The sequence below is a fragment of the Sphaeramia orbicularis genome, chromosome 11 (genome assembly GCF_902148855.1).
Source record: "Sphaeramia orbicularis chromosome 11, fSphaOr1.1, whole genome shotgun sequence".
NCBI lineage: Eukaryota > Metazoa > Chordata > Actinopteri > Kurtiformes > Apogonidae > Sphaeramia > Sphaeramia orbicularis.
In genome coordinates, this window is record NC_043967.1 from 46,623,249 (window position 1) to 46,647,646 (window position 24,398).

Consider the following 24,398-nt stretch of genomic DNA (forward strand, 5'->3'; position numbering starts at 1 on the left):
GAGTTTGACACCTCTTGCTTAAATATTTGACAGTGTTGTGGGTAGGTCTTATTTCATACATACTGAAGTGTAGATGTAAAATAGACAGACAAACAGTTAACTGGCTCTAATTATAGGAGAAAAGGAGTCAGATGATGAAATTATGTCCACAGTAGAGTAACCGGAGTGAAGGACAGTAGGGGTTGTCCACGCTGGTAAGTCCCTCAGTCAAATATAGTAGTGCAGACGTGTCAGTGTGCGGCTGGTCCTGTCCTCCTCCCCCTCCTGTATATATACGTGCATCTTAAAGCTCAGTCCCACGCGTGAAGTTGTATTATTAAAAGCCAAGGAGTCCATCACCTGCCACTTTCACCTGCGAGCGTCAATCAAGCTGAGATGTACGTAAGCCCTTCTGACACGACACTCCTCTATGATTGGCCCAGACTGCACTCGGAGGCGGGATCTACGAAGCCGTACTGAAATCCTATTGGCTAGAGGCGGCTTGTCGACGTGACGCAGCCAGGAATTCCCAAAGTTCCCAAGTTCACGGGAAGAGAGCTGCGTTGTGCATAAAACAAAACGTTTACAAGGAAATAGAACAACCGGAGACTGAGGTATAAGCAAAAGGGTAATTGAAAACTCTTCTTTTTGTTTATTTGTTGGAGTTGAGGTGGTGTTTGTGTCGCTCGTGAACACCAGGGCCTGCGCGAGAACGCGGAAGAGTGGGAGTGGGAATAGTCAACCTAGCTACCATCCTTTGTTTACCTTCATGGTTGAACCTTGAATTTGGTTGCTACAACAAACATAGCCCCCTGATTTTGCTCCATAAAACGTGCAAACTCTAAATTTAGCCTTTAGACAGTGTTGTGGACAAGTGAGTATTACCATGCATGTGGTTGTTTGTGGATCAAAGAGCTGCTTGTGTCAGAGGTTTGACCATTTTTGGTCATTTTACTGGCACACAGATGGATTGTGTGTGGATGGACTGGTCTGAATGAATGGTTGGCTGGAAATAGCACCGATGATGAGTACAGTTATCTTGTGACTGAAGCCTTTGTTTCATTGCGCAGCAGTTTGTTATGGATGCCACCACATCGTTACATAACGACAATCTGCTCTTTATCCCGTGTGCACCAGTGTATTATATCCAAAACTGCACGGTTATTGCATGGTTCTGTCCTCCTAGACGGCAAAATGCATGAAACATATTATAATTTAGATCATCAGAGTTAAAATACTGCAGAAAGGAGGTGTAGTTTGCCATTGAGCGTGCGTTTAGATGATCCGGATTATGGATACTCATCACTTATCAGTACGTGCACTAAAACCAAGTCGTGATGTCATTACATCTAGATAACACTGTTGTAATACCCTGCAATGTAAACAGCACATAACATCATGCATTATTTCAATGAAGGCATGCTTTTTGTCGTAGGATAGCTGAACCCTCCCGTGCTGTGCCAAGTTGAGCCTGAAGGGGGCGATGTCTGACAACAGCAATAGCACAGGCAGCACCGGCTCCTCCACCAACAGCTGGACCCTCCTCTCCCCCGAGGTAAGACACAAAACCGGCTCAGGAAACCCTGTTCAGAGCTCTGTGTGTCTGGATATTATTTAGAGGATTTATATGTTCCCGTCTCATGAATGCAAGTTAAATATGGCAAGTTTGTACCTGCAACCCTGAGCCTCCCATAATTATAAGAACACAGTGAGAGAATTATGGTGAATGTTTGAACACACACCAAGGTTAAAATTAGAGTTTCATGAGGTCATCAGAATCAGATTTTCAACCCTTAAAATGTCTCAAACAAGACTTTAACAGCTCTTAAAACTTTGTTGGTTGTAGTTGGTTGAAGCCTGTCAACAATTAAAAAACAGTAGAAATCTGTCATGTTGTATTAAGCTGCCAACATTATTGTTTTTTATGCATGTTGAGATTATCATAAAGTCAGGCTGAAGTAGGACACGATTATATTTTCTTCATAATGGTCTTAAAAAGTCTTAAATAACTCCATGGGATCCCTGGAAGTATTTACACATTAAATAATCTCATTTGACTCTTTTTAACAAACTCAAACTAAGCTTGAAATTAGTCTCAGCAGGTCATCAGTATCAGATTTTCAACCCTTAAAATGTCAGAAACAAGACTTTGACTGGTTATAAAATTTTGTTTGAAAATATTAATTCTATTTATAATGTTCTTAAAAAGTTTTTAGTAAACCAGTTGAGACATGTGGAAACCCTGGAAATATGTGCACATTAAAGACAAAACACAAAACAAGGCTAAAATAGTTTGAACACCCTTAAAATGTCTCAAATAAGAGTATGATTGGTCTGGATTTAGTATTTGGTTGAACCCTGTTAACAATAAAAGATAAAGCTGAAACCTGCTGCCACCGTTACTGTTCTTTATGCATTTTGGGATGAACATCAAAGTCAAGTAGGAAAAAATTAAATTGTATTCGTAATGGTCTTAATAAGTCTTAAATGAACCACTCGAGACTTGTGGGAACCCTGGAAATATGTGCACATTCAAGACTCTTATTAGATTTTAACAAGAAGACTAAAAAGGGCACTCCACTTGTTAACCTGAATGCTGATCTCCTTGGATTTTCTCGCCACAGGAAGCAGCTGTTGAGATTGTCGGGTCAGTTGATGACGGCACTGAGAGTCTGAGCGATGTCCCCAGTCTCTCTGAGGAGTTGGCAGGTACTGAGAAGCTGTGGTTAGGGTTGTGGCAGTATTTATCACTGCTTAAGATTGAACATACTGCTTTTCAACTGTTTCTGACTTTAATGTCTGCGTGATGTTCAAGGAGCTGCTGCAGAATTCAAACCCACTGACATTCCAGTAGAAACTATCCTGTCTGAGGAGGGACATCAGGTCGGTATGCGATGAACCATGTAGAAATCCAATCAAGGCTTCTGCCCAGCAATGTCCATTGATTAAAGAGTCTGACGTACTGTAGATAATGTAGTCTGGGAGGAAATGGATGCACCAACCAGTGCTGGAACAGTTTTAGTTTCTACTTCTGTCAAGATGAAGATTTTACATAGTAGATCATGTAACACTGTTAAAGATAAAGCTGTGGTTTCCAGTCTATATGGAATCTGATATTTTACAAAAAGCAGTGTATAGTCGGGCTCACATTTCACTTGTTTGTGACATTTCTCATGTTTGTGAACATCTAAATGTCCATCTAAACTTCCCATACTTCATATGAGCCAGTACATTATCAGATTACATCTATGTGAGATTCTAAAATGGAAAACAGATTTGTGTATCAGAACTATGTTTTTCCTTCCATTTTACCTGAAGTCCCTGGATATGCAGTAGTTCAAATGAGCTCTAGTAGCTTCAACAGTAACATACTGTTAACATACAGATACTTCGCTAGTAATAATCTAAGGATGTTTTTTTTTTATACTATACTATATCAATAATAACGGAATCTGTACATTTATTTCAGTTACTGCATTTTTCTGCTCTTAAGTAGGATTTTTCATGCTGTATTTGTACTTGTAATGGATTATTTACGAATATTTTTGCTCTGTTTTTAGGTTTACATAAATGATCTGCATGCTTCTTCCACCACAGGCATTAACAAACATGATCACTTTTTGCACTGAAGGTTAATTTTCTTTCTTATTTGCTTTTTTCTGTCCAGATTTGTCAAGAGACATCTCCAGAGTCCAGTGAGGGTCCCATCCCTTCCAGTCCCAGCCGGTTGAGCCCATCCCCCTCCCACCTCCTCGACCCTTCGGAGGTCGACCTGGAGAGTCAGCCTCCAGTTATCCATGATATTGTAACCAGCTCACCCAGTGACAACGAACACCTCGGTGCCATTCCGTTTGTCACCAACATCGATTTGGGGACTCCACTCGATATTCCTGCCTGTGAGCTCCTCCCAGCTGAACCCGAGGAGTCCTGCACAGATGTCCCTGAGTCCGCAGAACCAGTGTTTGACATACCTGCCGATACTGCACCAATTAGTTTGACACCTGCTGAGGAGAGTCCTGTCTTCTCTGCAGAACCAGAGGTTAATGTCCCCACAGAGACCTTTACAGCAACTGACTCTTCCTCTCATGTTGAAGCTGATATCAACCTCAGTCAAGAAAGTACCGAACCACTGGGCTCACTCCCAGAGAGCGATGTGACACAATGTCCCACTGATAAGAGTCCAGCTCCGACTGAGGCAACAGGGGACTCAGCTGTGGAAAAAGAGGAGACAGATCCATCTGAGACAGTGTCCCAGGATGTAGAGGAGGAAGAAGAGCAAGGTATGGGATTTTAGACACACAAGAATCATCAGGACCTGATACTAGTGCAATATTTTGGAGAGAAAAAAATCAGAGGTAGTTACGAGTGTTTCTTCATAGATAATATGATACATCTAAACAGAGCCTCCTGTTTTCGAGTAATAATAGTGAAAGAGAATGCCAGCTACTGAGTAGTTCTACTCTTGTCGTGGCAAGTAGACACACCCAGTATTTTTTGAGATATGTTCCTCTAAACAAACAAAAGAAAAATAAATGTGCAGGAAGATTATTTACAGCTATATGTAACATGTCAGCATCAAAATCTGTCAAATCAACCAGCCATATGTTATAAGTTCTGTTGACTTGTGTGTTTACGTTAAACTAAATGTTCAGTCTCAGAAAATGCATACTTTTATTCAATATAATGGCCTGCCTGTGGATTTATATCCCCTTAACCAAACATTAACATTGACCTTTATTTTATTAATTGACACTGAATCACACACACTTTCATCAATTTCATATTTGCATAACTTTAATTAGTTGACTTATATTTAAACATAATTTATGCCTGAGTCATGTCAGATGGATTTTTCTTGGCAGTGACGATGACTACGCCCATAATCAAACTCATTGTTTTATTACGGTTTTGACACCCAATGCTCCATCATTAGCTTTGAGAAAATATCTGCAGAATTCTGCATGAGAACAGTCAAAGCTAAATTAACCACTGTGTCCTGGAGCAGAAATGATCTGCTGTGCCCTGACAAACTCCATATTGTAGCTCTTTGAGTTTGATTTACAGTTTTCTCTACACTGCACAGATTTGCTGTGTGTAGCTCAGTTGAACACAATTTAAATTAGGAATAAGTTTCATTGAAGCACAACAGCAGCTGAGTTACAGAAGATAGAGTCACGGAAAAAATTATTAGACCATCAAAAGTCATCAAAAACAATGGTTATGCAGTCAAGTACTAACTCCTGTGTGTATCATGTGACTAAAACAGACAGAAAAGAAAGCATGGAATGCCTTAAAGCACTGTTTTTGGCAGTACAATGCCATAGCTATTGATGTAAGAACTGAAGTGATGTTGGTTATTATCAAGAAAACCATGGAAAATGGATAGATATCAGCTCTGAAATTAAACTCTTATGAGCCATTTTTGTTGTTATCATTATATTTGTTACAACAAATGTACTTTTAGTTGTACCGGGCATGAAAATGAACAAGAAATTGAAGAAAACAAGGGGTGGTCTAATAATTTTTTGAGCAATTGTACATCTTGACCTAATGTCCACCTCAAAGACACTGCTCCATCTTGACACTTTTATCATGTCATATGATGTTGTGCTATAAAACATATTCTCATAAAAAGCTGCAGTTGATTAGTGTTCCATAATCCAGCTAGGACACATCAAACTCAGAGCTTTTGTTTGTACAGTTTTCCACTTTGCCTGATAATGCAGATTTAAAGAAGTATTGTTTCATAGCTCTTTTAATTAGCCATAGTTGATAGAACCAGAAAATGAGAACCTCTTGCGGAAGAATTGGTTTACATGTTTCTTATCTGTGGCACGCTAGCAGCTCGAATGTGATTTATCAGTGTGACAGAGAAGCATACATCCTGCTGAGAAAATGGGAAACAGCCATGCATGAAATTACTGTTGTTGTAATTTAGTGAGAAAATGTCATACATTTCCATGAGCAGCATATTTTGTCAGCCCCTTTTTACATGCTGTTTACACACTTTTGTGTTGTTTTGCAGCTCACATTGTGACTAATAGTTTGATATTTAAAGTGTGACAGTATTTGCCAGTAGATAATTTGATTCTTGGAGAGTGCATTTTTTTCTCCTTTTTTGCTACTTTGTTGCCAAAACTGTCAAAATGATTTGTTGAAGTAACTCACACCCATATTTGAATCCATGTGGCTTAGGTTAAGGCTCAGTCTCATGATCACTTCTGTCATATTTGTCTCATTTAGAGCCATCCAGTAGCTTGGAATACGGGGACACAATTAGCCACGATGATGACAATGGACTAAGACGGAGAAACGTGCCCGCCTTCGAGGCTCTGAGGCCGAGAACATCAGATGAGGAGGACGAGGAAGAGGAAGTGGAGTTCAAGCTTACAGAGAAGAAGAAAGAGGAAAAGCCCTGGCTCTCCTTGAACACGTGCATCGCAGGAGCTCTGGTCCTGCTGTTCCTCGGTTCCCTCTTCCTCTCAGGTGAGTTCCTCTCCTGACTAACTAACCACGCTTGCTTCTGCTTTAGTGTTCAAAAAAGAGGGACTGCTTTATTATAGTTAATCTCTGGGCTAATAGGAAGACACAACTATGTTTCTATTATTGCCTATCAATATATGATGCATATTTAACCATTTTAAATAAATGTAAATATATTTTATTAAACTGCTTGATTCTCTTTCTGAAGTCTACACCAGATTCTGATTCATCAACACAGACAAGACATTTTACAAACCATCAGCAGAACCCAGCTCCTATTTGGGCTAATATTAGACTACTAAATATGCAAATTACTGACTTTAGCTCTATTTGCACAGGACTAGTATTGCCTGTGGACATCTGGTAATTTGTAATAATTGCAGAGGTTGTCTGCGAGCTTAAACCAGTGGCAATCTGTCATGTCTGTAATTTGTAAAAATAAAAATTCCACCCAAATTACCTACCCCATTTCAGAAAACACAGAGGTCCTGTTACAATATTAGTCCCATGCAAATTAATAGATCTCTGGCTATTTCCTGGTCAAGGATGATTGAGGCTGTGCTGGTGATTATAGAGCAAAGTTTTACAGGTTTTGGATGGGAATGATGGAGGCACATGTCACAATATAGAGTCTTTCACTGAGAGACCAAACTTAATTCTACAGTAAGGACCATTTTTCTGTGTGGTGAGAGCTGAACTGGGGAATAAAATCGGTGAATTCAAGTTAAAAAAAAAAAAAAAAGACTTCACTTACCTCCTGTGAATGTGCCATGTGAAACACAGATATGAGGTTACGAACAGGGCATTTGACAATAATAGCATGATGGTGTTTGGAGATGTGATCCTGATTTATTTAACTGATTAAATCAATCATTTTGGTTGTCAGTTTAACTCATTCAGTTATTTATTACTTTGACTTTGATGTTCAATTTTACTAAAATCTCTTTTTTTTTTTTTTTGAGTGGGTGTTGAAATTTGCTGATTATCACCTTTTTCCTTTTAAAAAATATTGTAGCGGTATCCGCCACTATTTGTCAACGTCTCCCACACAAAGTTCCATCTATAAAATCTAATGAACAGTTTTTTGGTAGCAGCAATAATGGTCCCTTTAAAAACGAGTGATATTTTGCTTTTCTAAATGGAATTATGCATTTTCAAACATTTCCCTGTGGTCTACATAAACTGTAAATGCTCTGCTTGGGTCTGAATTCTTCATTAATTCAACTCCACAGGTCCATCTTCAACCCTATTTCTGAGTAATGACACCAGAAAGGTTGTTTTGAGCGCTGGCCCTTTAAATGCAAATGAGTCACTTCACGCCTCTCCCCCTCCGGGTTGTTGGCTGTGCTTTCTGTCCCGTTCAGCCACTTGTGTTTGTTAATACAACCAACAGTTAAACATTTTAGGTAATTGGCTCAAAGTTTGGACATATTTTCAGTTTTTACTACAAACACTGCTGCTGGCAAACAATTATGTCGTACTCGGAGAAATGCTCATTGGAAGTCTGGACCTTATATGTGCAAATATCATGACAACTAGTTATAAAACGTAACAAATTAAGCAGGAATTGAAACAGGTTGTAGAAATCCATTTGATTTTTGCCAGAATGAATATAAAGATAGCTTTGCAGCACCTGGAGGGTTCAAACTTTATGAACTATTAAGGTCCAAATACAAAAATAAATGCACCAAAGACTAATAAAAGTGGGTTTAGCAAAATATGACCCCTTTAAAACATGTTTTTTTATTAGATATTGCTTTCTTTTTGAAATAGCAGTGTGATTAAAAAAACTGATGCCTTAAAAGCAGGAGGCTGGTTATTATTGTGAAATAAACTCCTTTTGGTGATTCAAGACTCCACTTCATGTTGTGGTTCTGTCTTCACATAATGTTTTAATCCATGTATGTATTTATTGCACAAGTATTCGCCTACCAGTGTATTTTAGCCCAAGCAGTTTATCTGACTTTTTATGTTCACTGTCGTCAAACATTAGGGCGACATGCATGACATTGACAATAGCTCTGACATGCAGAGACACTTGCAGGTGTCAGCTGTAGATGTCTGTTTTTAGATTTTGTTGACTATGCTGTACTGTGTCAACAGGTTTCCTCTCTGACCTGGATAATGGTAGGTCCAGTCCTAAAGATAAGACAGCCGTGTAAGCTTTTGCACTTGCCTGCTAACACTTTAATAGCTTGTCCAAGCACTTATCTGGCCTGACAACTCCTGCAGTAGCAGCAAAAAAATATGCATTTTTGACAGCACAATATTTGTCTTTATCATCACATGGAAGGATATAGAGGATGTTGAGAAGAAATGGCCCATTCAGGCATGATGTCCTGCCTTTTATTTGAAGTAAAAACAAGCCAAAAACAGATAGTTCTGCATAGTTTACAAGTAGTGCTTGAGCTCACAGTATGCATCTCACAACAAAAGCATCCATCAGTGTTGTAACTCGGTAAAGCAAGTGTGTGTCAACTACACTGCCTGTCGGGGGACATGTGTAAGGGATGTGTTGTTTTCTTTTCTGACAGGTGACTTTGACGCCTCCGAAGTGAGCGACGGAGAACAAAGCCAGGTCTGTTCCAGCCCTCTGTTACTCTGCTTACTCAGTCACAGTGTTATTTGGTATTCAATCTGTGTCTGTTTAGCAGGATTTAAAGAAAAAGCATAACTTTAAATAAACAAATGCTTAAGACAAGATTACTTAAAAAATGTGTATTACTTATTTGCCAATGATTTTTATCCAGGACTGGCTTAGCGGTGATCCACAGGATATGAAAGAGCTTTTGGATAAACTGACACAGGAAAAGCAACAAATAACTCAGCTAGAAGCTCAACTACAGGTCAGTCATATTGATAGTAATGATGTTATTTTGCCCTTTCGAGGCATTTTAATCCAAAGCCATACATATAAATTGAGTTTTCAATTATCATTTATTATTGTCACATGAATTTGACTTTACTGTGAACTGTTTCTTTATTTTTCTTCGTTCCGTAGTCCCAAAAAGAAGAACTAGATGCAGCACTGAAGGCGGTGGCAGTGAGTGGTGATGAAACAGAAAAGGCCGATCTGGAAAAAGAAAATGTGAAGTTGAAGGAGGAGCTGTCATCACTGCCTGACCTGAAGAAAGAGCTGGAGGCTCTGAGGGCCAGAGTGACTGAACTGAGTGAGCTCACAGGTATGAGACGGAAAACATGAAGTCACTCAGCTCATTTACTATTAACCAAGTCTGTGCAATTTTATATGGTCTATATTAGGGATGCACCGATACCATTTTTGTCCGGACCAAGTACAAGTACAAGTGTCCAATCCAATCCAACTTTATTTATAAAGCACTTTAAAACAACTGCAGTGGACCAAAATGAGGTACAGAAGAATAATTAAAACCAAAATAGAAGAATAAAATACAGAATAGATTTAAAGACATAGAAACTGTACAAAAAGGAAAAAGTGCTATACAGAAGAATAAATAAAACCAAATAAAAGAATAAATTATGAGATAGATTAAAAAGCCATACAATTAAAAACAACAAAATTATAAATAAATAAAATAGATAAATAAGAACAATAAACCACTACCAAATACAAACAATAGAATAAAGATAGTACGTTCAAACATCTCACATGGTTTCAAAAGCCAAAGAGAAAAGATGGGTTTTAAGAAGGGATTTAAAAACAGACAGAGAGGAGGCCTGTCTGATATGGAGAGGCAGATCTTACCATAGTTTAGGAGCTGCTGCAGCAAAGACACACACAGCTACTTACGTTTGAGTACTTGCCAATACCGAGTACCGATATGAGTACTCAATAATACCATTACAGTTCTTAGTTACTTTTGTAAATGTGCTTTATTGTCGTTGGCATTAGTCTGACTGTAACAAAGTGCTGCTACTGACATTTAATGCACTGGAATGAGCGTTTCTCAGTCAATCCACCAGGGGGAGCCGCTCTTAATTAACCATACTGGACAAATACCACAAAGAAAAGTAATGTTTTTTGAGAAGAGGAAGAAAGTCAGTAACAACAAACATGGAGACGACAGAGGAGGTAACACTAATGTGGATACTAATGTTGATATTGATGAGGGTATTTGTCCTGAATGTGTCAGTAGTTTTTCTCTAACTGACACAGTCGCTCATTTAAAAAATCCGCTACCTCCACAGTTCGCGGTGGTATTCTTCATCTGGGTACCCATCCGCGAACACCTGGAAAACGGATGGAATGTACACAGAGGACGGACAGAACGCTTCGTCCGTATCCGTCTGTGTCTTTAATGTTACTTTTGTCATCGTTATTTATTTTGAAAAATCTCCACACTGCTGACATTACTCCTCCACCGTGTACTGTACCTGCTGCACTTAACTGCTAGTGTCACGCTGCCATAAGTGGTATCGGTGCAGTTGTGTCGGAGTACTTTTACAAGTACAAGTACGCACGCTGAGTATCGGACCCGATACCTGATACTGGTATCAGTATCGGTGCGTCCCTAGTTTATATGGTTTGTATGTCTTGTTAATCTCATAATGCAAATAAGTGGAAAATAATTTTAATTTGTAAAGTACAATGTTTACTTACTGTTCCCTAATTTGTAGTGTTACTCTTGTTTGATATTGCTTTATTATTAACATCTATATTGCGTTATTCTGTTAAAACAGTTAGCTTCGTCAGCCAGTAGGAGGTCAGAGCGCAACAGTCTTTGACCGTGACTACATGGCCCTCACTGATCTCCTGTAATGGATGAAAGATTCTTTATTTTTTGTAATGTTATTCTTGTAATGTGAATGATTTTCTTTAGTAAATAGTTCAAACTTTCAGAGAAGTCTCGCGTCAATGACTTTAGCTCAAAAACTGGACACAAAACAGAATTTTAAGAAACTGCATCTACAGTCTACATTTACTGACATTCTTAATTCATATAAAATAGTGACGCATTAAAGTGATTCTTCCATGTGTTAACAGGTTGATCTTTTTAAATATTTAATCTTTCACAGCTCCAAAGGAAATACCCCCGCCTACGTCAACACCCGTTCTTCAGCCTGATATAAGTGATGGTCCGAACCTACCAGAACCGAACCAGAAGGCAGCCGGACCTGAGAGGAGGAAGGATGCGGTTGAGGGGGTCAGGATGAAGGAGGAGCTCCAAAGACAAAAGGTTCTTCTGGAGGAGAGCAGGAAGAGACTGGAAGGGATGAAGAAGGGCGGAGGCGACAGGAAACATGTCAGAGATAACCTGGTGGAGATCCAGAAGAAGCTCTCCGAACAGGTGGAGAGGTGGGGCAGAAAGAAGCCGCAGGAGTCCAAATGGAAAGGGAACAAAGGCAAAGGCAATGAGCGGGACCACTGGAAGAAAGACGAGAAGAAAGAGCAGAGAGGCGAGAAAGAGTGGAAGCACAGCAAAGACGGAGGGTGGAAGGAGAAGGAGAAGCAAAAGCAGAACTCTCACAAAGAACCGTGGAGGAAACACCAGGACGAGTGGGAGAGGAAGAAAGACGAGCGCAGGATGGACAGGGAGGAGAGGAGGAAGGAGAAACCGTGGCACAGCAAGCACGACAAGAGCTCCCACAGCCACCATCAGCACCACCATCATCATCATCATCATCAACATCAGCAGCAGCAGCAGCACAACCACAACGACTTCTGGAGAGACCAGGAGCAGAAGCTCAGACGCAACATCCGGCCCCAGTTGGGCTGCCGCTCCGTGGAGGACTGCGCCGCCAAGGAGGGGCTGTACCTGGTGGAGCTGTCCGAGTTCGAGGAGCTGCTGGAGGGCTACCTGAGCCAGCTCCAGGGATCTTCATCCGAGGGCAGGGACAAGATCAGGAAGCTGACCGCCGACTTCTTCGAGGACGGGGTGTTTATCCACGACAGGGTTCTTTTCAGTGACTTCGCCGAGGACGTGGCGGACATCCTGGAGGACACCGTGGACGTTTTAGGGGACGACGGGCAGAAGGACGACGATTCCCTGGAGGAGCAGATGGAGGAATTTGAGCGAGAAGCCCTGTGGAAGTTCGCCGCCACAGCCTGAAAAAGACAAAGACGGAAACGGTGAAATGCAACGTGAAGATACAGCACAACCGGTGGTTTTCGAGGACATTTGTTGCCTACCTTCTCTTCAGAGCTGTAATTGTAGTTGGGAAAAAAAAGAGAGGTTGTGCCTCCCATAAATGTGTCCCTCTGAGTCTTTAATTATAAGCTAGACGTGTGCTTGTCATTTTGGACTTAGTTGTTGTTACCTACCTCTGTCAGGTCATGCCTCCTAATGCAAAGTCCTTCAGTAATGTGTTGTGTGGATTTTCCTCTGCTATATAGATTTCACAATATGTAGTGCATGTTGCTGCTCATAATGTAAATCCAAACTACTAATACCTAGGTCACACTAAAAACAGCATTTTAAGGAGATTATTGCAAATAATTCTGTGGAGCCCAGTGCAGCAGGGTTAAACACTTTACCGCTAAAAGGCTAGATAAGTTGTCAATTACTGAAGACGTGGTGAATTGACTGTGAAATTATCTGGCACCTGACTTTCTGACTTGCATGGGAAAACTACCGGCTGCCTCCTCCAAGCAGGTTTAAACAAATACTAAATATTTTGCCGGCGCTATTTGACTGGAGCCTGCTGTTAACGGTCCAATCCCAGAGGACCAGATCCCTGTTCTTTCAGTGATAAGAGCCAGATCGAGTTAGACCGGTTTTGTGTCAGCAGCTCATTTATTAGATTTGGAAAAGCACAGACAGTGCGGGAGCCCCAAGCGTTCGATTTCTACATCTGACAGACTTTTCATCCTCGGACTCCAACTGTCAGTTAACAGCAGATATGTGTGATCTAACCACGAACCGGTTTGTGGAGCTTTTCAGCGCTGCATCGAAAAGCAGCAGGACAAAGCAACAGCCATAAAAACATTCACATCTACACCATTTTTTTTTTACTTTTTTTTTTCTCTTTTGATTATGTTTTTTTAGACCACTAGTTTCCTTTGATTATTGTTTTTGTAACGTAGCCATGGGGACCGCCAACACATGATCTACATTTACTGGGTATCCCAGAACATTCAGTAAACAGTATAGAGTTTAATGAAATGGAGCAATCCCTTAAGTGTTTCATTTAATGGATTTTTAAATTCACCTTTAAGAGATTGGCAACCAAACCAGTATTTTATTGTCTTTTGTAGCAAGGTTGAAGATATGCACATTGTCGGTTCAGTTGTAATTGTTTAGTTCTTGTAAAAATAATAACAAGAAAAACTGCTGCTTGTTTTGTTTTAGTTTTAATGAGTTGTCCAAAATGCAAACCAAGGAAAGTATGCAGGAAGGTCCATGAAGTATCTCAGCATTTCACCTCTTCTGCTGGTTGGTACGTCGTAAAGATAAAGTTGTATATTTCTCAATTCTTCTCGTTTGCTTTCAGTTTTTGATTTTAGTTATACTTAATGGTGAAGCTTCTCCCCTTTATGTGGACGTGAAGTTAAAGAATGACAAGTTGTGATTGTTTCTTGATCTTTTTCAGTGATTTGAAAGAAGGTTCGTTTCATGTTTATTTATTCTGTCACACCACTGCTTTTCTTTCCTGTATTTTTCATGAGAAGAACCACCGCTTTTGTACGTAACAGGCCATACACATTGAATGTGAAGACGATGAAGTTATCGGCTGTTTTGGTTTTCAGACATATAGTTTGCCAGCTACAGCTTATGTGCCTTTATAATTATTGATATGTTCAATTGGACTGAATATCTTTGATTGCGTTTGCTTCTAGAAGATAAAAACAATAATACTGATGGGATACGTTTACACTACATGTAACCGAACTGCTGTTTATGGGGCAGAGAATGAATGTCACAGGGTTTACACATTAAGTGTTGATCTGACCATTTGTTAAACATTATCGTTTCTGCTGTTTGTACAGGAGAAGTTTTTATTTTTGAACGTGCTAATATTTAGACCAAAGGGATTGGAAGAAAGTTGGATCTCAACAAAAAGAGTTAAATCAATATTTGAGGTGTTTTTGTCTCTGTTGGACGACATCAGGGTGTATTTTTTGATGTACGAACTGGCTCAGAAGTGCATGTAAATGATCCCTGAACAAATGTATGGATACATTTGGAGTAATTCTCATTTCTCTCTTCATCAGTTATGTCCTCTTTTAGGAAGTCAGTGTTAAGTTGAATAAATTTTTCAACATAAAACGTGCAAATCTCTCCCTTTCCTTTCATTCTCTTTATTGTATCCAGTCAAAGAACGGAACGATGCATATTATCACAGGTATTTTTGGTTGTGAAAACCTTCCACTGATACCCAGCCTGTGTGTGACTGCGTGGTGTCTGAATCATTCTCTGGTGGGAAGTGGAAGTGTTGGCATGACAAGCATCTATTATCACAGTTCTGGTGCCAAACTAAAATATTTACATGCAGATTAAATGCCCTGACTAGGCGCTTACACATTTACAGACGTGAACTCACTACTGGCCTACCCTGATCTGTGAAGTAGACACGGAAGCAGTCGGCCCTGACCTGACACGCTGACGAGCGAGAATGTAAGCAATGACACAAAACAGCCAAGTGTCGTGGAACCACAAAGGGTTTGTCATTCTTTGAATTCTACAAACAAGTCGCCCTACGTGCATTCCAGTCTACCTTTTCCTCCTCATTTTTATTTCACTGTGGTTCTTAACAGGCCCATCAGTCCGATCGGTCTCATTGAACTAAAATAGATGATGCAAATCAAAGTAAAGCTTTTCACACATTTTCAGATGCAGCTGTGTTTATTTATCTTAAATACACATACATACATCTGAGGTACTTACACTTTATCTGAGTATTTAATTGTATGCAGTTGAACACTTACTCTCTACGTCAGGGGTTTCAAACTCAATTTTTAAAACAAAATTTTTAAAATCCACATCCCGACCCTGAAGGGCAGCATCCCAGTCCCCCAGCACAGATATTTGTTGTGTCTTCATGCATTTGTCCAGCAGTCACCACCAAAGCGTTCTGGCCATAGCAACGTGATTATAAAGCTATTGTATTCCAAAATTACTAATATCTCCCAAAATATTGGACCTATCAACTTTCCATTTTTGCTAGTCTGTTCCTTCACCAAAAATACATGAGTATGCCAAACTGCAGCAGTCAGCTCTTTCTGGATTTTGTGTGATGCCCAAGACACACATGCACACACACACACACACACACACACACACACACACACACACACACACACACACACACACACACACACACACACACACACACACACACACACACATACATACATACATATATACACGCAGAGTCCACTTCACTTTTATAGTATAAGATATTATGCCTCTGTGACAGGTTAAAATGCCTTAGTGCATCATATTTTAAAAAATGTTCTTCATAGGTCATTAATGTTTATTTGTTGTCAGGTGTTGTTGTAGATTTATGTATGTTGTTGCTGAAGTGCAAAGGTACTGTGTAATTACATTTATATTTAATTAATGATGAAAAATACAGGTTTTTATAATTTAATTTTACATTTAAAACTGTAGTAATTAAAATCCTTACATATTTTGTTTAAAAATCAAATGCATTTAGAAAAGGTTTTATTTAAAACGAGTAATATACAGTTTGTTCGATGTTTCGTGCCTGATCGATTTATGTTGTCTGGAAGGAAGTAGTTGTGCGCATGTGCACCGTGGAGGTGTGTGTTGTAATGGCGGCTGTTGAATAAACACCGTACAAGTGAGGAAAGTGCAGCGAGTTCGTTGTTATTTCAGCACCACATACAGCGCAGCCATCTCCCTCAAACATCCGGGCGTCCCTCTACTTATCATTTATAAATGTGCGTTTTTTGTAGATCACAGTGGGTCCACAAAGGTACAAAACATTTAATAACAGACACAATATTGTTGGAATTTGGAGTTTGGAACTAAAATGAGTTTAACATACTTGACTATTAATATTTCAGAATTTCATCATGTATGCTGTGTGTATACAATAACAATGAAAAGAATCTTGAATATCTTCAATGTCATTTTTTACACAAATACATCCTGCGGGCCAGATTAAAACTTTTGGCAGGCCAGTTTTGGCCCTCAGGCCTTATGTTTGACACCCATGCTCTACATCATGTCAGAGGTAAATATTGTACTTCAACTCCACCATATTTATCTGACAGCTTTAGTTTTCCAGATTATAATTCTTCATTATCTTCGTGTCCAGTTCAAACCACAGATCTTTATGTGTGCTCTTAAACTAAACTGTGAAGGATTAAGTATTTGTTTATGGGATGAAAAACTGCGTTGTCACAGCACTGGGAACGGGCCTGTTTTTATGAGCCCATAAAAAGAGTTTAGAGGTGGATCAGTCCATATGAAATCAACTCAGATTTTCCAACTGACCATTTCCAATTTCCGTCATATTTTAAAAAAGCAATATTATTAGTCCAAGTAAATGCCATGTAAAGTTTCATCTTTATGTCTTTATTAGTTTGTGAGATACTGGGGCTTTAAAATGGGGTGTGACTGTAAAAATGATAAATTCAAGAACTCATTACTTTTGAGCTATTTATGTTAGATGCATAACACTTTTAGGAGTTGTACAAGATGTCTTTAACTTCTATAAAAGAACATCCATTGTTACATATTTACCAAATCACATCTTGCTGAACCCTATAAAAAAATTGTTGTGACAGCAGTTTTGTCCCAGTGTATCGCCACATACAGGGGTTGGACAAAATAATGGAAACACCTAACATTGTGGCGTCATAGAAGGTGTTTCCATTATTTTGTCCAACCCCTGTAGAAGCACATCACATCTTTAGAGTTTAGGTGTTAGGTGTGAATTTGTGAAATGCAAAAATTACACTGAAGACATTAATCATTTTAGTTCAGGTTCCACATACAGACCAATTTAATCTCAAGTGGGTCGGATCAGTAAAATACTATCATAATAACCTATAAATGATCACAACTCCAAATTTTTGTCCTTGTAAATGTAAATATTTTCATGTCATTTTACTGTATTTACACTAAAACAAAGTAACATTTCACAAAAACACGAATAACCTGAACAAATATGAACATTTTAAAAATGTCTGAAGTGTAATTTTAACAATATTCTGCCTGTTATTAAATGTTTTGTGTATTTGTTGATCCACTGTGATCTGTAAGTTGTAATTTACATGTTTAAATGATAAACTGAGACATAATATTGTTAAAATTGCACTTAGTTTTCTTAAGAAATTTCACTTTGTTCATGTTATTCACATTGTTTTAAAGGATAGTTGGTAGATGTAAACATTTTCATCACATAATTTTACTTTTTTCGCTCTAAAACATAGAGAAAAGTTTGAAGATGACATTATTTCTATATTTTTATGTTTTTATTTTACTGGTTCGGCCCACTGCAGATCAAATTTGTCTTAATGTGGCCCCTGAACTAAAATGAGTTTGACACCCCTGATTTAGATTAACCTTTGCATGTATTTGGATGGTGGGAGGAAGCCGGAGTACCTGGAGAGAATCCTCACAGACACGTGGAGAACATGCAGACTCCACACAGATAGGTCCCACCTCCTTTGACTGGTGTTGGAATCGAACCCGGCATGAGTGCTATCCGCTACACCACCGTGTCTGCCTTATATTTGTATTGGCATAAAAATAACATTTATACAGAGTCAGTCTATGAGTCACTGCCACAACTCTGTGCATGAAATATGAAGTTGAAATCTTGAACCAAAGTATATTTATTAGAGTATTCATTCACTCATTGGAATGAATTGCTTCCCTGTTCCTTGTGCATTTCTTGATAATTACTGAAGCCCCACTATCATCAAATGGTAATATACAGGGTGGGGAAGCAAAATTTACAATGAACATGTAGTTGTTTTTTCTCAGCAGGCACTACATCAATTGTTTTGAAACCAAACATATATTGATGTCATAATCATACCTAACACTATTATCCATACCTTTTCAGAAACTTTTGCCCATATGAGTAATCAGGAAAGCAAATGTCAAAGAGTGTGTGATTTGCTGAATCCACTCGTCACACCAAAGGAGATTTCAAAAATAGTTGGAGTGTCCATAAAGACTGTTTATAATGGAAAGAAGAGAATGACTATGAGCAAAACTATTACGAGAAAGTCTGGAAGATACTATTAAAGAAGAATGGGAGAAGTTGTCACCCCAATATTTGAGGAACACTTGCGCAAGTTTCAGGAAGCGTGTGAAGGCAGTTATTGAGAAAGAAGGAGGACACATAGAATAAAAACATTTTCTATTATGTCAGTTTTCTTGTGGCAAATAAATTCTCATGACTTTCAATAAACTAATTGGTCATACACTGTCTTTCAATCCCTGCCTCAAAATATTGTAAATTTTGCTTCCCCACCCTGTATGATGACAGTTTATGGAAGAATACAATTGATTCTTTGCTGTAGAATTAACAGCCAAAGGTTTATAAAGTAAATGAACCATGTGTTTAAAAAAAAAACTGTAAAAATCCAAAAAAATCACATATATTTGCAAAATACTGAAAAGCACCATAGTGACTTTTCCTTCTCTTACATACGCTGGAGTTGTCTGACAGTGAACTATTAGTGCTTTTATTGAAGTCAAGGATGTAAATACTTGTTCCACCACTGATCATTTGAGTCATGTTTTGTATAAACTAATTACAGCTTAGACATGCATGATTCCGCTTCTTGATTAGAACGGCCTGACAGATGCTATCTTCCTTCCTCTGCAGGGAAACTGAATTGCTTACTTGTTCTAACATCACTTCAAATTCTGCCATTTGTAAGGCAGCATGACAGCACTCGGTGTGTTTTATGTGTTTGTGTTTGTGTTTAGGTTTGTGATGTTTATTCGCAGAGTTGTGGAAATCGGGCAGAGATAAGGACACCCTCCTCGATGGGGGAGAAGAGGGCAGATGAGGTGTTTTCCGCTGATGTTTGCACAGTGAACGGACATGAAGCGTATATATATGAAGACAGATGGTCAGACTGGAGGTTGTTGGTGGCACCTGAAGCCGGATCACAAACACTTCAACAGGTGAGACTGAATCTTCCTGCTTTTATTTATTGCAAAAATGAAAATCTTACCAAATGTATTTTTCTCATTTCTAGTCAAAATATCTCATCACACTTAAAATAAGACATAATCACCTAAAGAGTAACTTTTCAGTGAGATATAAGAACTTATTTATAGACAATAGATCTTGAAAATCTTATTTCAAGACATCTTACCAAGATAAATTTCCACTTTTTCCATCGGCATTTGCTTGAATTAAGAAGAAAAAAAATCTTGAATTAAGCAAAAAAAAAAAAAAAAAAGAGTCTGCCAATGGAACAAGCGAAAATGATCTTGGTAAGATTTCTTGAAATAAGATTTTCAAGATCTACTGTCTAAAAATAAGTTCTTATATCTCACTGAAAAGTTCCTCTTTAGGTAATTGTCTAATTTTAAGTGTGATGAGATATTTTGACCAGAAATGAAAAAAAACACACTTGGTAAGATTTTCCTTTTTGCAGTGCTCCTGCTTCTCTTTCAGCTTTCAGATCTGATATTTTTAACTTTCTAGGTAATATTCCAGCACAAACCATCATGGAAGCTGCCATCTGCACCATCGTCACCCAGTTCAAGGCGCATGCTGGGAAAGACGGATCATCCAGCACTCTGAGCAAAGACGAATTTCAGACCCTGGTGACCTCTGAACTATCAAACTACGCCAAGGTACCTGAGTTGGTCTGGGCTTTTATTAGCTTCAAAAATTCATATGAAGACTGAAATATATTCATGTCAGATTCACTTTCTATAGTTATGAACTGTTTTGTCTGTATTTGCCTGTTAGTCAGATTAACCTAAAACTATTACAACGATATTATATAATAAACGTTAACAATCTTTCAATGGTGCAATTAACGTTCACTCAAGTACTGCATTTAAATACACATTTGAGATATTTGTACTTTATAGTATTTCTATTGTTTGCTAAATCTGCACCTGAGAGGCAAATATGGTACTTTTTAATCCATTACATTTACATTGGTCACTACTTAATGTGCAAATTCTTAAAAGATGAACCGATTAATTTTTCTGTATTTAGAATCCAAAAATATTTTCCAATTTTCCTGTAATTGTCGAAGTTTTTAAATATCTTGCTCTCCTGTTTTAGTGGATAATATCACAAGTAAAAGGTAAATTATTAATGTGTAAGCGTTAGATTTGGTTTATTTAACACATGCATTTTAAAGTGCGGTTTAACATATAAAAGTATGCATATACATATGTCACTTTTTTGTGATTTGACTATAGAGCCTCTGAAAGTCTGAAAAGATACTCAAAACCACCGAAAAACTAAGAATCTCCACTTTCTCTGGCTTTTTAAAGAGTATTGAAAAGATCAGTGGTGCAAATGTTATTGAACATGTTAGAACCATAGATATTTTAACTGCAGATTATGTTCTAGGACTTTGAGAGTTGAGTAAATGTGATGCATACTGACAAATTTAACCTTCAGAGCCTTTGGAAATTTAATCTGAATTTCTGAAAATGCACATATGATATCAATAATTTCATTAAACATCTAAAAAAAACAAAACAAAAAAACCCTTCATGAATATTAGAAAACCATACTGATACATTTTCTCATTTTGCAGTTTGGACAAAAAAACATTTTTATTGTCTGTAATGTTTGTTGATTCAACACAGAACAGTATATGACATTTTTGTCTCCTTAACAAACCCATGTGCATGTTTCCAGAGACATATGTCCGACAGATGTGGTAAACATCACATCTATACTTTACTGCTTTGGACATTTTTAGCGTTAACCCTGTAAAGCCTGAACCATTAAATCACTTACAGAAAATTCCAGTTCTTTGAAACTGGAGCCTTTATTGGTCCTTCTGACCAACCCCCCAATTTTTTTTTTTTTTTCAAATATCAATTTCCATGTATGAGTTTCAATTTTGTATCATATTTGATACATCAGGTCTCAATGCTCAAATATTATTATTTTTGAACAAACAAAAACATAATATAACACAAACATGTCTAACAAATAGGTAATTCCTTTTCAAAATTATCAAAGTTCTGCCTCCTTCCTCATTCATGACAGTCTTTAGTGTCACTGGAAAGGCCTCTGGTGAACAAATTCCTCCCCACTGGTGGATTATCTGTGTATTGCATGTATCTAATTGTATACATCAGGTTTTTCAAGACAAAAAATATCATACTGATCATGTAGAGGGCTTCAAAACTCATGTATCAAATATGATATGTTCAGCGTTATAGGGTTAAACCCCAAATGACTACAGTTATTATGAGGGATGTGAAATACTTTATGAAGGTTTATGTAGATGAAGTAATATATCTGTGAGTGATGGAGCTGGAGTAACTAACCTGAACAGAATTAACATTTAGTTTGGACTTTTTCTATGTGTTTCATATAATGTTGTCTGTTGTTTATGTATAGAAAGTTTCTCTTATTTTAATTTCCTGACTTTTTTTTTTATTGCATTTTGCGCTTATCATATGATAAAGAGACAACTGCCAGTAAAGACCTTTTTTATGTGTTTTATATAATAGGTTGTATTTAACCCATAAAGACCCAGTGCTACTTTGTGATTGTTCCCAAAAGATTTTTTTCTGTAGATTTAACTTTTCTTAAGTGATTTATCATCATTTATTACAATATTATACTTTGAATTTTGCATTTTGTCAGTGAAAATAATGTATTTTCCGATATTTAATTTATCGATCATATAGATTTTCATTAAAAATCTAAGTAAATTCAAATAATAATTCTATCAGAAAAAGAGAAAACTGAAGAAAAAGTGATTATTTCAGCAAAGATATCAATAACTGAATGTAAAAACAAGCATCTCCATATACTGTCATTGATCCAACTCCATGGGTTTTACTGGTGAATCAATGTTGTAGAAGATGATGGTGTTTCCACGGTAACTACGGAGCCTCTGAACATCCAAAAGGGTCATATCTGATGACCCTGAAAAGATGACAAACTGCATTTTACACCAATTATTTAGACGTAGTGATAGGATTAGTGGATCAGACGTTATTAAACATTTTCGATCAGTAGATGCTTTTGGTCACCAGTGGGTCTTTATGGGTTAAGTTGATGCCTTTGTTTTTTTATGCATGTATGGCTTCTCTTACTTCACTTTTCTTACATTTTTTTACTCCATTTTGTATTTATCATATAGTAGAGAGACAACAACTGCAAAGAATTCCTTGCATGTCTTTACATACTTGGTAAATGAAGCGGATTCTGATTAGACCTGAAGGAAAGTGTGTGATGTATATGAGCACATTAAGTATTTCAACCATATTTGTTGCAACCATTAGGTGGCAGGGCAGTCTAACACAGTCATTGATGTTGCAGCCCCCAGTTTGTGTGAGTGACCTGGGTTGTTTTTTTTTCTGTCATCACCCTCAGAACATGTCAGTCGACCAGCTCATGGGCGAACTGGATGAGAACAACGACGGCGAGCTGACTTTCTCAGAGTTCTGGAAGCTGATTGGGACACTTGCCAGCAAACAGGGAGAATTCCTTTAGTGATTGTGCAACACCGTCTGACAAAAAAAAAAAAAAAGCAGTCACTAGCAGCAAACCCAGATGCATTGAATTCTTGTATCACCAGTACTACATGTGTCCCTTTAGTTAACCATTTGTTGAATGTGGCGAACTTTGAATTAAAGGCTTCATTGTCGTGAAACCTCAATCAAAAAGCACTCTGTCTTCTGTCATTCATTCACCACATTATATGACGCCGAGACACCCACATTTGAGCGGGAATATATTACAGCCTTGATTTAGGGGCTTGTAATTCTATATGCGTTACTGCACCCACAACTGCACCATCCAGACCATATCTTGTTGCATAGAGCTGCATAATGCCTGTACAAAGATGCCTGTCCAAGCGTTAAGCAGCGGTGATGAAACAGCGTGGCCTGTTCTTCACTGTCTGTCAATGAGGCCTCAATGGACTATGTAATAGGGATATGTGGATCTGCTCAACAAATAACAGCCCATTGTGTTTTCAAGCACTTTTTTGTTGTTGTTGTTGTTGTTGTTGCTGTCCCCCATGAAGCTTTGTACTTTAATTAAATTTACAGGTTTAACTGCCTTATGCATTTTGGCATTATGGTCATTTTTGCTCTAATTCTGAAGTCTAGACAGAGTTATGTGTCCTGGCTTGCTCTCCAGCTGTTTTATAGCCATAAGGCCCGCTTTAGTTTCTTCACAAGAGACAACATGGCAGCTCACTGACCGATTTTGGAAACACGGATCTTTCAGCAGATAAGAAAATGTGACCTTTGCATCCAGATTACACATGTCAAGGTGCCAGTGTGGGAGGAGTGATGACGGGCAAATGAGTCAGCAGCTACAATGTGAGAGACAAAATGAGCCGGGCAGCGAAGTGTGGTGACAGCATGTGTGTATGTGTGTGTGTGTGTGTGTGTGTGTGTGTGTGTGTGTGTGTGTGTGTACCACAACACTGATTATAAAGGGAAGTTCACTCAGCTTCACCGGAGAGTCTGAATGTGCAGGCTTCTATCTCATATGTCTGTAGAAAGATGCACCAGTTTGATATGTAAATCTCTGTGCTTCTTATTTGTTTATTTAAAAGAATCCCCATTAGCTAAATACAGGCCAAACAGCTGATCTCCATCCACTCCTGACTCTTTAAATCAGGGGTGTCAAACTCATTTTAGTTCAGGGGCCACATTAAGCCAAATTTGTTTATTACCTCCACCAAGGAGGTTATGTTTTTGCCAGGGTTTGTTTGTCTGTCTGTTTGTCTGTCCGTTAGTGTGCAACATAACTCAAAAAGTTATGGACAGATTTTGATGAAATTTTCAGGCTTTGTTGGAAATGGGATAAGGAAGAAATGATTAACTTTTGGGGGTGATCCAGAAGAAATC

At 38.3% G+C, this 24,398-nt stretch overlaps 2 protein-coding genes across 7 annotated transcripts; both read left to right on the forward strand.

Moving 5' to 3' along the window:
* The first annotated feature begins 460 nt into the window (after positions 1-460).
* Positions 461-14,652, forward strand: pbxip1a (pre-B-cell leukemia homeobox interacting protein 1a). 5 transcript variants are annotated; one of them, XM_030146751.1, is made up of 12 exons: positions 497-607; positions 1,415-1,534; positions 2,604-2,688; positions 2,795-2,862; positions 3,647-4,259; positions 6,223-6,465; positions 8,566-8,589; positions 8,997-9,040; positions 9,213-9,308; positions 9,464-9,644; positions 11,458-11,854; positions 11,889-12,391. In XM_030146751.1, the coding sequence occupies exons 2-12, from the start codon at positions 1,463-1,465 to the stop codon at positions 12,241-12,243; spliced, it is 2,178 nt and encodes a 725-aa protein (XP_030002611.1). In that variant the 5' UTR covers positions 497-607; positions 1,415-1,462; the 3' UTR covers positions 12,244-12,391. The 5 variants fall into 5 exon arrangements, with proteins under 5 accessions (XP_030002608.1, XP_030002611.1, XP_030002606.1 ...); XM_030146748.1 differs by having other exon boundaries at positions 461-593; positions 11,458-14,652; XM_030146746.1 differs by having other exon boundaries at positions 11,458-14,652.
* On the forward strand, positions 7,686-23,115 carry s100a11 (S100 calcium binding protein A11). Of its 2 annotated transcripts, none has more exons than XM_030146754.1 (3): positions 7,686-7,694; positions 20,029-20,180; positions 22,909-23,115. In XM_030146754.1, the coding sequence occupies exons 2-3, from the start codon at positions 20,052-20,054 to the stop codon at positions 23,026-23,028; spliced, it is 249 nt and encodes an 82-aa protein (XP_030002614.1). In that variant the 5' UTR covers positions 7,686-7,694; positions 20,029-20,051; the 3' UTR covers positions 23,029-23,115. The 2 variants fall into 2 exon arrangements, with proteins under 2 accessions (XP_030002614.1, XP_030002613.1); XM_030146753.1 differs by lacking the exon at positions 7,686-7,694 and adding an exon at positions 19,354-19,499.
* Positions 23,116-24,398: the final 1,283 nt, after the last annotated feature.